Consider the following 14,194-nt stretch of genomic DNA (forward strand, 5'->3'; position numbering starts at 1 on the left):
ATGTGCCATATCCGAACCGAAGTCGTGACCACAGTGAGTAAATATGTCCAGGTCGGAATCCAGGTTAAAACAAACATACATTTATAGAATAGAGAAATCACGTGTATACAAATATGATAATATACGGTGGCTCCATATGTGCGATTCGCTCAATGATTCTGTATGCTGAATAATTGCAAAATCATCAAGACGGATTGGCTCTAGACCATATGGTCACTGACAAAAAAAAAAACACACATTTCTTTTAAGGGAGAGAACTCGCGATATTGGATCGAGGCACACGATCGCCCAACGGCGGCCCGGCGATTCGAAAAAAGTACCTATTGTTATCGTAAACCGATAACGCAGTTCGATCACATCATAATCATCATGGCCTATTTCGCCGTACATTAAAATATTGAAGCATAGAAGATTTGTATGTAAAACATTATTATCTTTTTTTTTTTTATTACAAATGCATGGGTGTAAATTTAAAAGAGGAACTCGCTTGACTTTTTTTCCACGCATACGTATACGTTTTATAGAACTATTTTTAAAATTAACAGGTATGGCTGTTCGATAATATGACCTAACAACGTCCTGATAACTGGTCCTCGAAAGCCGGACGTTTCTCCTGCTTTCCATAACGATAACCTCATAACGAGCATACGCAATTTTAACTCATTTTTTAGATGATGTATAGATGCTTCGGTTTTTAGGAACAACGGCTTCTACAATGCTTGATGTCACGAATGAAATAGAAAGAACACGTTGAATGGACACTAAGGTAACCATTTAAACAGCGTCTTTTATGGACGACATTAGGGATCCACTAGGCGCAATATTAGAGATAGCCGAAATAGGGTCATTTATCTTAAAATGAGTCGAGATATGTCGGTAGTAGGCACGTTCCGGTTAGCGAGTGAAGCTCATTTAATGTTGCGCGAACTTGATAAAGTTCATATTGAATATATTATACAAGTGTTGAATACAAGTTACGATTGCCGATCTTATAAAAGACTTTTACTCATCAGAAGCGGCGGGCGAACTAAAAATAATAATCGAAGGGTGGTCGTTAAGCCGTGAAAACAACAAAACGTTTGCTAAAAAATTCTTCAATTTTAATTATAGGTATTTCCGGGTAACTGATCAATTCAACTGGACTAACGTAGTTTTTGTCGCTCGATTGACTTAACTGGGCAACGGGGTTTTGATAGCGAGGCTATCATTGTCCCCCTTAACTGATTCTTCTTCTGTTCCCGTGGATCTCACTGACTTACACAGAGCGCGGTTGACGGAGAGTAATATGGATTTACCCGGTTTCCTCTACCGGAACCGTCATGACGGTCGACGAATGTTGAAGCGACTGTCGAATCGGGTGCTTGCAGGAGGGCGCGACCATAGTCATCCAGATGACGAAATGCCCAGTGGTGGCCCAGCTCTCGAGGGGCAGCAATCAGCGCAGAATTCACAGATGGAGTGCAAAGGCGACCTACGCCCAAACGACCAGGACAAACGGAATGAAGCTCTAATACAGGCACTAGAGCAAAACACATCGAAGCAACTCGCCGCTGAACAGGAGTGTTATGCTGCCGACTTTGAAAAGCTGACGGCCGATAGGTTAGACTTTCAAAAAGAACAGCTAGAGCTCGAGGAGGAAACGAAAGAGCTGGATAAGATATTAATCGACATGAGAAAATACATGGACAACGTACTGCTTGCCACGCACAAGGCCAAAAAAATTAATATGCTTCACGAGAAGCTACAGAAATTACTGGACGCAGCCGTCGAGCAGCCCGAATGGAATACAAGTAGGGGCAAAAATATTGCCCGCTTGATTGGCGAGGCCAGGCAACGGGAAGCTCAACTTCAGGCAGCTCGGGGGCTCCGCGAAGCAATTAATTACATCGAACAAGTAGTGCTGGTAAGCCAGGAGATGCCGAAGGACTACGTGCTGACTCTGGCAGATCTTGAGGAAGTTCCGCAGTTATTCGAGGCACAAAATGATCAGGCTCAGAGTTTTGCTAGAAAATATAGTAAATACCTCCGGGAATGGCAGAACGACCTGGAAAAAGAACACTTCAAAGTCAGTGTGGAGAGAGAGGCTCTGAAACGGAGAGCGAAGAAGATGGTGGACGGGCATCAGGCGTTGGCTAACGCGTGGGGAAGTTTACTGGCTAGGGAAGCGAAGCTCAATGAGTTAGTGCACGAAGTACCCGTGTTGAGACGCTGGCTGAAAGATCTATTAGACAGAATCGAGCAGGAGCACGTATGCGCCAAACAACACTGGATTCTATTGCGGGGCGCTGTACCTAAATGGTGACGTAACAAGATTCTTACGATTATGATTTCTAACGATACGCGGGCCACTTTTTTTAAAATTCCGAATGTTAGTCCCTATGACGACAGTATCCTGATTTTAGAATAAAATATTAAAATAAAGCAAAAGCGTGCTACAGCTCCATTGCAGCCAACCTAACGGGTTATTGAAAGTCAGCTGTCCGCCTACCTAAAACGACAGTCGATCAAATCTTTCGAACGCGCTCGATAAATATTAGCGAGCCTATTATACGTTTTTCTTATCGACGATTGGGTCCGCAGGTTAGCGAACATTTAGTACGCGGCGCGTAGTAAGGACTATTAGAAATAAAGTCAGGGCCGGAACTAGTCTGTTGAGTTAATTAGTAAACAAGCCTATAAATCGCTATTTTAATAATAGCTCACGTTAGAACCTAGTAGCAGTTATGTTCAGGTATTTCCCGCACTTTTTTTTGTCGAAAATTGAACGTTTAAAAGATGCCGCATTGTCTCATTTCATGGGGCTAAATATGTCAACTTAAAGAAATCAGAACGTCAACGGCTCATGTTCGGTGGCACTCAATTATTTCGACTCAGACTCCGTTCACAAGTGGTTTTCTGCCTATGGCTCGATAAGGAGCACTCGATACGTATTACACAGGGTGCTCGCTAAGATTTTGAAAGCAGTTTTACTAATGCACCAAAAATAGGTAGTACCCGCTATCATTAGCACTAGATAAGTTCTTGTTTTATGTGTATAATTTACGTGCTAGTAATTTCACAGGCAAAATGTTCATCCTCAGAGCGTAAATGAAGAGCAGCTATTGTAAAAGATTTTTGCGCCGAAATGAGTGCCACCGAAATTATAAATTTGACGGTTTACGCTATACTTGTCGCTAGACGAAGCTTTCGAACGTTTACAATTTAGGTCAAACCGAAAAACTCGTAATAAATACGTGACTAAAAACAATCGAAAGGAACGTAAATAGTAACTTTCAATGATTCTAAACGTCTTAATGATGCCTTTTAGGATGATGATTTTAGAAAAACTGGGTTTTATTGGGTTGTCCAAATATCAAAGATCGACATTTTGAAAACTCATCTAATTTCTGGTTCTTTTTCAACGCTCCGTTGGCAACTGCTGTCACCCCCCTAAAGTTTAAATAAAAAAAAAAAGAGCGATTCGCTTGAACACCTCGTAGACGTATTAATATCAAGTCACTCACTCCCACAATGTCTCTAATTATAGCAAAAACAAAAGATTTTAAAGACTGAATCGATCTGAAAAATAGTAATACGGCTTAAAGGCAAAAAAAAAAACTCTAATAACAGTGCTGCGATCTCTGTTTGCCTAACAACATTTTGGCAATTCAATGGAGGCTCATATTGCCAATCGGTATCCGTCTCTCTCTCTCTCTCTCTCTCTATCTCTCTCTCTCCGTGTCAATCAATACGAAGGTAGTTTTAGATTTTTATATATTCCTACCATTAGATATATGTATATTAGCATCATGACGTATATTTACAAGAAGAATTTATTAAATATGGTCATCGTTTGGGATTTGATTTTTGCGCACGTTGAATGAGTCACGCCGATCTATCTCTGGCAAGATCGCAGCACAGAAGTTGCTGATATTATTCGTAGTCATTGGTCATTAAAGGTATCAATATAAGGATTCTTGGAATAGAATCTCAAGAGCATACATGATTTTTTCAGCAGCCCAATAAGGCCTTAACGATCTTCCTTATTCAGAGTTAAAAAAATCTGTATAAGCCTTAGGAACAACTTAATCTGGAATTGTTTGAAAAAGGGATATTCAAGAAATTCCTTGAGACAGTGCAGGAAGATAGAGGTCACACATACTACTGGCTACAACCTATAATATAAAAGAAACATTCATGAATATAGTTAATAACGTGAAATACGAAACAATACGTGGATAAGGTACTAACGGCCACAGTTTGACAAAGTCAAACGGCCCAACGACCTACACAGGTTTCTAGATGGGGTCATCTCAAAGCAAGGGGCAAATTCACCAAAGAACGAAAAAATCGTCAATTTAAGCGACGATGTGAGGCAACTGGAAGCTCAGCTACAATCGATTGCCAATATGGATGATCTTCAAGCTGGCAAAAAGCTAGGAGGTTAGCTGTGTCCTAAAAAAGCAACGCCGTTCATCCCATCATATTCGCTCTTTCGTCCTAGAAGTCTTTATGGTGCCGAACAGTCACAGAAATCGGTTAAAAAGGACGAAGAATTTCAAGTTCAGTTTGAATGATTTTAACTCACGTGCAACAATGAACAAAATAGAAAATGAATTTTTTATTGCATTAGGTAATCGATTCAGGACACAAACATTCTCTAGGCAGAACCTACGCGAGTAGTCTGCATGTGTCAATCAAAAGACAGTCCTTTTTCATAAAGCCATCAGAAGACGATGTCAGATTGTCACCGATAGCAACCATGAAATCTTTAGCTGCCCTCCATACAGTTAGAGATGCTGGCAATGTAAAAACAGATCAACTAATAAATAGTATAAATTATGCTCATAGCACGAATGCAAGTTTCAGAACCAGAAAACCTTCGTACGTAAAGTCAATAAAAAGGTCCAGTGTTGAGAAAGACATCACGTAGTACCTTCGTAGTAACGCGTTCAGCCTGACCGCGGCTCGAAGTGTAATACCTCACAATATCAAGAAGTGGAAAATACGCAGAAAATCAAAATACGCCAATATAGGTTTGTTATTGTGTCGTATTTATTTAAAGTTCGCCTGAGCTTATAATTGATTATGTTTTTTGGATTTTCAAATAGTGTCTCCGCCATTGACTGGCCTACTATTGCACTTCAGCCCTTGTTCCAGTAGTTGAACCAGTTTTACCTATCGATGAAGTGTGTGAAGCGCACGACACGTCACTTTCGAAACGTATAATCTTGCCCGCAATAACGGGAGCAGCAGCAGCTTATTTAAGCTTACAAGCAATTTACAAGCATTAAATCGGTGAACACTCAATTTAATGGGAATTTAGCAGGGTACGATTTACTGGAATAAGGCTCATTTTGAAAACCGTCCAGGAATGCTTAACCGGTACGCAGACTTCCTGTAGGATTTTGCTTGTACAAGAAGAGCTTATTAGCGGTGCAAGCAAATACTATTAATAAATTAGGAAAAACTACAACTACTAACAAGGGCCAACTATATATATACAGAAACATAAACGAGTGGCCTCGTATTTGTTCTGGCGGGTATCGGCATAGAAAATATGGTGAATCAATTTCGTAGTTAGCGTTTGCTGTTAGCATCTTGTGTGGATTTTTTGCTTTTTTCAAAAACTGTTTATCGGCCTGCGCTTGGATTATGTTTGTAAAGTTCAGCTGAGTCTGCGATGAGGTAATGAGTATTAAGTACTTTAAAGATGTTTTTTTCAACATGGCAAAGATCGCCATGTGAAGAAGTGAACAAGTAGCAGGTTTATAACAATCTTAAACTTAATGTCTTATAAATGTAAACTCTTTCTCAGTAAGTTGTTTCGGGAATTTGTTAAGGGTGTGTTGTAAAAGCTGAGGTAAACGAACAATTTTTGCGGGGCTACACTAGTTCTCCTGCTTAAATGGTGTTTCTATTTTTTCACAAGATCTAGATAAAAGAAGGTATTTTTTTAATAACAATGAAAAGCTTGCGTCATAAAAATAGTGTCAATTTACCACAGCCTATAGTACAGGCATGATGCGATATACAAATTCGTTAAAAAAAATCTCAGGCCTGACTTTTAGTACCCTTGAAGCATATTTTCTTAGCAAAATGCTTAAACAGGACCATAAAGGTGTGCTCGCTGATAGATATATATATATATATAGTCTTACGGAAACAAATTGTTTGATCGTTCCAGGCAAGTGTTATGAAAGGCACTGATGATAGGTGCTAACAAACCCAGAAAATACGTTTATGCTCGAGTGTATGAACAATTAGAGATAGAAATTACGGTTATTTATATACATAGTTAAACATACTACAGTCATTATTAAAATGACTATTATTTGATATAATTATACAAAGCATTGTACTCATCACTTGCGCTAGCCGCTCTCTAACACGTCTCTTTTGTAGAAATAGACTAGAGACATGGATAATTACGCTCGTGAAGATTATCGTTGTTTTTTTCTCCTTCGGTATTTGCCCGCAGCTGGCTTCATCTGCTGATGACAAAACAACCCACGGTATATATATATATATATAATAGAGTGCTTAAGGTGATAAACAAACGAAAATGTTTCCGCCTCGCAGCGAAACAAAGTTTACCGTTTATTATTTTCACGCGTATATTTATTATTTTACCAAACGCGCTTTTGATGTAATTACTTTCATCTTGGAATAATAACGCGGAGCCGGATCCGAAGTCAACAACTATTATAAGACCATATGACAATTTTTAAGCTGATCAGATATGGTAATGTGGCAGTTTAATGGTAAATATATGATTTTGGCTGCTACTTGTTACATGAATCACATACGCAGCTATGCTCGTGTCCTTTTCCGCCCGTTCGAACTTACACGCTACACAGTTTTACTTGATGCTCGCGTACTTTCGACGGCCGACATCACTGATCACGCAGACGTGCTAAAATTAAACGAACAAACGATAATTAGCGGTATAGATGGTGCCAGGCCAAACCGAAATTTCAGATTCAATCGAGTAAATACTGTTGACCTTCACCGAAAACACTACATTTTGTACTACCACTTGTCTTCTGGTAAATAAATGCCTTTATCAATCATTCATTTTCGGCTTTCCATACAATCCTATACGATACATATGACGGCCTGCGAAGAGAAAGAAACAACCTCTCTAAAATTAGTCTCCCTCTCTAAAGATGATCGCCTTAGGATTTACGAAAATTATTGCATTACATATGATACACCATGTTTCTGCTATTTTTCCGTTTACTACCAAGCCAGGCTGGCTAGCAATTGAATTTCAGCGAGAGGCATGGTACAAATTGGAATGGACCCTACATAGGAACCAGTTTGATAGGCATATAGCGAAAAGCTGTTTTTCGGTCTCGTCTGTCAAGACCTTTGTTTAGTGGAAATCTTCTTCTGCAGATTTTCAGTCCCACTCTGTTACGTTTTCTTAGAGTGCTAAACTTGCTGATCAATTGGAACGGCGACAGAAGTTCCTGGCATTCAATGGCGTTACTGCCAAGAGGTTAGTTTAGTTGGTGTGCAAGGGCTTCATGACAAAAATTTCGTAGCCTATTTTTCCCTGTTTTTTTCATTCTGCAAACACATTTCGAGTTACGGGTCGTCAGGTGCAACCCCAAGATTCTTTTAGATGAGGCTTGCGTTAGGCTCAAGTACCGTGTGAAACTATCCCAGATTAAGCTCATTCCACATGTAGCCAATTTTAAGATTGAAAGGCTGCAAAGCAGTTAAGAGGGGCAATCGGTGGGGCCAATTGCTGAGGTCAAAGCTATCAAGCTTTTTCTGGATCTTTCTATAATACGCTAGGAGCAACTTTGGCCATTAAATGATACCAACAACCGATAGGTAAAATGAACGATTAACATAAAAAAATCCAAACTTATTTTTTTAGTCAAACAGTCTTTCGAGAGTTATTGCCGTGTCCGCCCGTTCTGGTGCCTAAAAGCCTGCTTCTGCTCTTTCAGCATCTGCATTTTCAGTGTCGTGAGCTATCAAACTTAGGTAAGCACGAAAATTAATAGCTCTGATGCGGATTTGTCAGATAAGAAGGCACTGGAAAATACCAACTCCCGCTCGAAAAATAACTTTGTTTTCGGCATAATTGATTTATGATGAAGTACTTACGCTGAGGTCACGGAATCGTTCATTATAGTCGAGGGCATAGCCGACAAGGAAACGATCTGGAGTCTCGAATCCAATATCTGAAAAAGTCAATCGGAGTTTTCACGGCATTGTAGTTAACATACAAACGTCGTTACAGCACGAAATAACCATGGCCGGACGCCTACTCTATATTTTCTACCGTTACCTACTTCATATTAAATTATAGGCTTAAAGTTTTAGTTCTAACGAAGTGCATTGACTAATATCAAAATAAGGTGCAACATTAGTACCTAAGCTATATATATATATATATATATATATATATAATCTAACCAAATCGTTTTCGCTGAAGTATTTACTTACAATCAGGTCGATAACCGTTGCTAAAAGGAGTTCGCTTGATGAAGAGTGAAGCCACTTTGATTTCGCGCGGTTCATATTCCTTGAGGTGTTCCAAAAGGGCAACCATTGTGCGGCCTGTATCAATGATATCTTCCACGATGAGGATATTCTACAAGCAAGTCGCAACAAAATAAAAGTAATAATTAAAAAAATGTGTAACAAAAATTATCTCTAATTAAGATATGTGAGTGTTGCTTTTAATTTCTACGAACACGACTAGCGGATAGCGCGAAAAACAACTATTACATTTATGATATTTTTACCTCAGTGGGATTATATTTAGAAACATTTGTCTCAACCCGCTCAGTTACTTTATCTACGCAACATTTATCATCACGTTTACTAGGAAATAGACAATCAGCGGGGTTAAGAGATGTTCCAGCCTTAGAAAAAAGAGCCCTACCAAAAAAGATCACGAAACGTTGGGTCTTAGTAATAAGAATTTCTTCTCCTTAGAGCTGCCCAACCCTAAGAAGGTTTAATTAGTGTCCAAAGGCTTCATGAAAAAAAATTTGTAGCCTATTTTTCCCTGTTTCCCTGCAAGCACATTTCAAGACAATACCATGCCTCTTGTAACAAGAAGTAAGGGAAATCATCTATAAAGAATTAGCTCTGAGAACATTAAAATTCGGCTGGAATCTCTGAAACCCAATAACAAAGCATAATGCTTACAATTCCACACTACCGAATATATTCATATTACGCCGCTTGCTATAATAGAGAACAATTCAGGCGAAGTTGAGAGTCTAGATGGTCGACCTTTGGCTAACGAGAAAGTTCATCGCCCTGGGAGAATGTGACAGAACTTAAAACTACTAAAAAAACCTTACTTTGCCTCGAATGTTGTCGAAATTATCAAGCCCAATCATTTTAACTTCTCCGGTAGATTGACCATCCTGTAAAAAAAATTAGAGTTAGATTAATTATATATAATATTGTTATAAAGATACCATTTTCACCTCTAATGATTTCAGACATGTTTTAAATAATTGTTTGAAAGACGATTCATTTAGTTTAAAAAAAGCGTCCGATTTAAAGTATATCTGGGAAAAGTACCAAAAAAAAATGGTTATGAGATATAATAAGATTGTCCCTAATATTGTTTTTCAATTTATGTTTGTAATTTGAGGGTTCTTCAGAGTATTTTTCATTACTAAGTAGTAGCAGCAGATGACAGAAAAACTTCCCAAACGGAATTACAGTTTTAAACAGCAAATGAAATATTTTGTTGGTCAAAATGCACTAATCGAGGAAAATTAAATCCTATGAATATTATACAATTCTGCAAAAAAAAAGTTAATACATGAGTACGTTAGAAAAACATCTAACATAGGTTTCGTATGTGAAGTGCTTCATTGCATCACGCTGAAACCGTTCAGCCCCAATTCACAATAGAGGCCTTGCCCGTGTCATGCTGAGGACCATTTCGGATTATTACGTCCAGGTGGTGTTACAATGTTTACATTGACTACACGTAACTGCACGCAACTGATAACAGTTACATGAGTTCTCAGAAAACGTACAGAAATTGCCTTTAAATCAAACCCGGGAGTACAAAATCAAAGCAACGAAATCGTTTTTATAAGTGAAACGAAGGTAAAAAGACTTTCAGCTATGAACCTACCACATAACTTTTAATACGAATGAATTCAGTTGAGAAAGGGACAGAACTATGCCCCGCAAAACGGTTGTATTGCCTCACACGGTCGAGAAGGTCGGCGAAAAACTTATAGCCGCCTTTAAGGACACAAAATGCCGAAAAACTTTGGTCCTGATAGTACATAGCTATGTCCTTCGCCAACCGTTCTACGCGGTCCAAAATGAGGCCGCAGGGCAACAGAATTCTTTCCAGGTCCTCGGAGTAGTGAGCAGGAATGCAGAATGAGTTCAGTGGATATCCGGCGTAGTCATCCGGAATCTGAAATACCGTAGAGAGTTGGTAAAGTTTATATTGCATCCACAAATAAAATGGTTCAAAATTGTTGCTTTTATCCCCCCCCCCCCTAGATTTTTGAGCGAAGGATCTACGTTTCAATATCCACTAGCTATTGTCATGGGAGTACAAATCTGGCATTGCTTCCATTTGGGGATTGATTTTTATAGCACTGTTCTCGTATAATATCGTGGAGTTCTGACCAAGCGAAAACAGCATGATCTCTTGTTATGGCCACAGCTAAAATCAAGCAAGATCGCGCCGCTGAACTGCTATGGTCACTTCAAGTAACCAGAGGAACCCGTCAATAGGAACTAAGCTGGTATATTTGTATAATAATAGAGAGCATACACAGCAGGTTTTTGAGGCTAGCTTAAAATTTTCCATAATGGGTGCAGCTAATGAATCTTTATTTAGAAAAAAAAAACAAGGATCACTGCCTTAAATCTCTCCAGCAATACATACTAAACAAAATGCGTCAATAAAAGACGATACTATTAAAAACACTGGTCGATTTAGTGCAAATCGATGTAGTATAAGATATATATAGAACCGACTATGTGGGAAGTGTCTAGTCCTGATAGAATACGGAAGAAATACGTTTTGCCATGCTCTTTGGTCATTTCTTGGCTTCTATCTCGAGTGTGGGCTCACGAAATGGTTCAAATAGAATAGATAACATGTATACAGGATAATGCGTTCAAATTGGGAGGAACTTTGACGAATTGCCTGTTGTAATAGGCACACCGTAACTCGCTACTACTGGTGCCGGAACCGGTTCTTTCTAGGCAAAAAAAAAAAAAAAAGAGTAACAAGGTTGTCCTGATGGAGAAATGTTCGTCGTTTTGGAATGTTAACGAAGATCGCTATTATTTAATTATTTCGCACTGGGCATAACGAGACGTGGGTATGAAGACTTTTTTGGTTCTATATCGATGATCTACGCTATTATTAACTATTATACGGCTTCTGAAAAGCTCGAGAAAGGCTTTCATGTGAGGCTTAAATTTAAAGAGTTTAAGAAGCCAGTTTCGATATATCTGAATGTTTGTATACGATAATTAGCGACAATTTCGACAAGATACGCTGCGTACAGAAAATTTTAGAAAAATTAAATATTTAACTTATAGAAGACCCAAAAGAACATAAGGTGAACGCAAAACGACTAACCGGTGAGAGCTAATCTGGACAAAATATTATTGTCTAAATTGTTGATTTACAGTTAACTATTGAAAAGTTCTCTTCAGATAATGACGATGGAATATTTTGAAAGTGACGAGTTAGTGGATTGAGTCTTGAGTAGAAGTTCCAATCGTGATGAATGATGGCTATTTGAAAAAAGAGAAATAGGATGAGAAAAAAATGAAAATTGAGACACGCCACTAGGCATATTCGTTACTGTCAATCTTTTGATCTAGTCTGCTAAAAAATGACTGATCTACGCGTTTGTCACAGGTCGCTTGGCTATTGGAGCAAGCGTCTATCGTTTACCATCGATTTATGTATAGGTAGTCTGGCAGGTAGTAATTTTGTCTGCTATTTTCAATAATCATTAGTCAATAGTTACCCAATAGTAAGAGATGAAACGCTGTCCATTAGTACATTCCTCTGCAATACATCATGCTGGTCACAGACGGCAAAAAACAATGTATCGCCGCCCATAAAAAACGTGCCTAAGAATTTCGAAATAATGCCACTGTTGTCATAGTATACTTACGGGAGAGAACAGAGATAGTTATCGAACAAATTCGAATACCTGATTTGTAGCAACGAACCTCTGCTCTTAGATGGTGCGCAAAATTATAGACTTCAGAATACGATACAGCATGAGAATTTCGTTTCTATTCAATTGCCAATTGAAGCCACTTTTGCGTCGGTACGCGAAGCGTTTACTCCCATTGTTCACATCTCAGATAGTCCGAAATGATCGTTAGGATGGCTCAAATAAATCTATCATACCCTATACTACGCATCCGGATCCTAGACATGAACAGCACAAACGATCGTCACAATGACTCTCTACAAGTGCTTTTTGTCAGCTAGCTAGGATCTAACATTGACGATATCGAACTGATCGTTATTTTCTATACGCGGTGAGTTTCCACGTCGATTCTGGCTGGCCAAAGTTGTCGTTCTATCGTCGCACAGAACGACAGAGGCTACTCGTAACCCATACCGCTTCCATTCATTGGCGTCCTGACAAACGTTTGATTGTGAGTTTTTCTTCTTATATAAACACGAAATGTTGCTGGACAAATTCACAAGCATAGCGCTTGTTTACGGTTGTAAGCTTTTATCAAGTTGCCGCTTCGTAAAACGTCATGTCTATTTCCATAGCGAGATAGCTGTTGGACAGAAAATGAGGACAACACGACTTAAAAGGAGAACAACTTTACGTCGATTAACGTTTCGGAACCGTCAAGTTCTGCTACCGGCTAAAACAAGTTGGATTACGAAGGAGACGAAAGTACATTTCGACTATTGTGCACCTGGATACTTTTTTTCCAGTCGCAGATAATTAGGTTATTTTCAAAGCGCGCACACGTGTACACTTTGCGTTGGCTACACGTGCCTTGTGCTGTTTTTTGGCATGGAGGAGTGACTTTTCTGCACGTTAGATGTGTCGGCCTTATACTATATTGCGATGCCACATAGCTAAAGGTAATTACTAACAGAATTGCTGCTGTTCCACCGCCGAGGGTTTACAGAAGCACCAAACGAGGGAACTGAACAGATGAAACTAGAACTGCCAGGTTACATTCAGGTAGCTAAACCTAACTCTATCACAATCGATATTGTGCCTTACGGATAATGGGAGTCGACAGAGACACTGATAACATGTCAATCATGTCTGATTATTGACCTGTCGTTTCCATTCCTCCAATGGGTGGTACATACTTCTGCAGTAAGTACAACACATCGGGCATGATTATAATTCACTCTTACCTTTATGGCGGATGACTTCGTTAGGTCGTTAGTGGTCGTCCCGTTTTTTGCCATGGTCGTGCTGCTTTTCAGTGGGCCAATGTCTGTTTCCTTTTTTCGACCGCTGCGCGGATGCGATAAACTTTTCCAGTACTGACCAGTGTTAATAGAACGAATTGTAGCCTCTCTAGTCACTTCATTGTAGGCGAACAAGCGATTTTTCTCGGTTTACCGGTTACGTGTCATTCGTACTGGGTAACTATAGTATTACTATACGCTTGCGTGCAATACGTCTCGTCTCGTTCAGACGCCTCACGCTTTGTTGACTGTTCGAGCGGTTGAAATGCCACCCGGCGCTACTTCTAGCCGACACCTCTTTTCTCCCCTCAAACTCTCGATTTTTTTTAACTCTCGCTGTACTAGCGCTATTAGACGATATGATTCTCGGTTCAATTACTGTTTGTAGAAATGCCCTTTCTCAACCGCTTTTGCCCTTTCTTATCTGTGGAAACTCATCACCCTTACTTATTTCGGCGGGCTCCATCCAGTCCTTCTTGCAACGGTACCAATAGAAGCTATGGCAGCGCTACACCGTGGAGCGCGAGAGCCCAAAACAGCAAATTATCCTATGACCCGTCCCAACCGCCACCAGGAAAACTATGAATAGGATAAAGGCAAGGCTGAATAAAAAACTGAATCTTTTATCGCTGGTAGTGTGAACGAATTTTTCCCTTCTTACAATTAAAATTCATGCTACAGGCTATCTATCACCTACTGCCTACAGCGATGTCGCGTAGGCAGAGGCGTATTTCACATAGAAACTTTTATAGACTGAATTAGCATCGAATTATG

At 39.4% G+C, this 14,194-nt stretch overlaps 2 protein-coding genes across 3 annotated transcripts; one reads left to right on the plus strand and one right to left on the minus strand.

Moving 5' to 3' along the window:
- The first annotated feature begins 293 nt into the window (after window positions 1-293).
- LOC111244673 (uncharacterized) lies at window positions 294-2,392 on the plus strand. Of its 2 annotated transcripts, XM_022791987.2 has the most exons (3): window positions 294-415; window positions 672-766; window positions 1,111-2,392. In XM_022791987.2, the coding sequence occupies exon 3, from the start codon at window positions 1,286-1,288 to the stop codon at window positions 2,300-2,302; it is 1,017 nt and encodes a 338-aa protein (XP_022647722.1). In that variant the 5' UTR covers window positions 294-415; window positions 672-766; window positions 1,111-1,285; the 3' UTR covers window positions 2,303-2,392. The 2 variants fall into 2 exon arrangements, with proteins under 2 accessions (XP_022647722.1, XP_022647723.1); XM_022791988.2 differs by lacking the exon at window positions 672-766 and having other exon boundaries at window positions 323-415.
- Window positions 2,393-6,522: 4,130 nt separating this feature from the next.
- LOC111243864 (hypoxanthine-guanine phosphoribosyltransferase-like) lies at window positions 6,523-13,777 on the minus strand. The gene is made up of 6 exons (XM_022790083.2): window positions 13,364-13,777; window positions 10,109-10,402; window positions 9,315-9,380; window positions 8,446-8,593; window positions 8,104-8,180; window positions 6,523-6,895 (listed from the first exon to the last, which is right to left on the minus strand). The coding sequence occupies exons 1-6, from the start codon at window positions 13,415-13,417 to the stop codon at window positions 6,842-6,844; spliced, it is 693 nt and encodes a 230-aa protein (XP_022645818.1). The 5' UTR covers window positions 13,418-13,777; the 3' UTR covers window positions 6,523-6,841.
- Window positions 13,778-14,194: the final 417 nt, after the last annotated feature.

This window comes from Varroa destructor, unplaced genomic scaffold (genome assembly GCF_002443255.2).
Source record: "Varroa destructor unplaced genomic scaffold, Vdes_3.0 BEIS01000002.1, whole genome shotgun sequence".
NCBI classification, from domain to species: Eukaryota; Metazoa; Arthropoda; class Arachnida; order Mesostigmata; family Varroidae; genus Varroa; species Varroa destructor.

Excerpts from the sequence above, each read along its gene's own strand:
- LOC111244673 (XM_022791987.2), top strand. The coding sequence starts at position 1,286 with ATGGATTTACCCGGTTTCCTCTACCGGAACCGTCATGACGGTCGACGA.
- LOC111243864 (XM_022790083.2), bottom strand. The coding sequence starts at position 13,417 with ATGGCAAAAAACGGGACGACCACTAACGACCTAACGAAGTCATCCGCC. Across the intron at positions 8,594-9,314 it reads TCGACAACATTCGAGGCAAA|AATATCCTCATCGTGGAAGA; the intron begins GTAAGGTTTTTT and ends ACTTGCTTGTAG. Across the intron at positions 6,896-8,103 it reads AACGATTCCGTGACCTCAGC|CACGTCTGCGTGATCAGTGA; the intron begins GTAAGTACTTCA and ends GTTTAATTTTAG.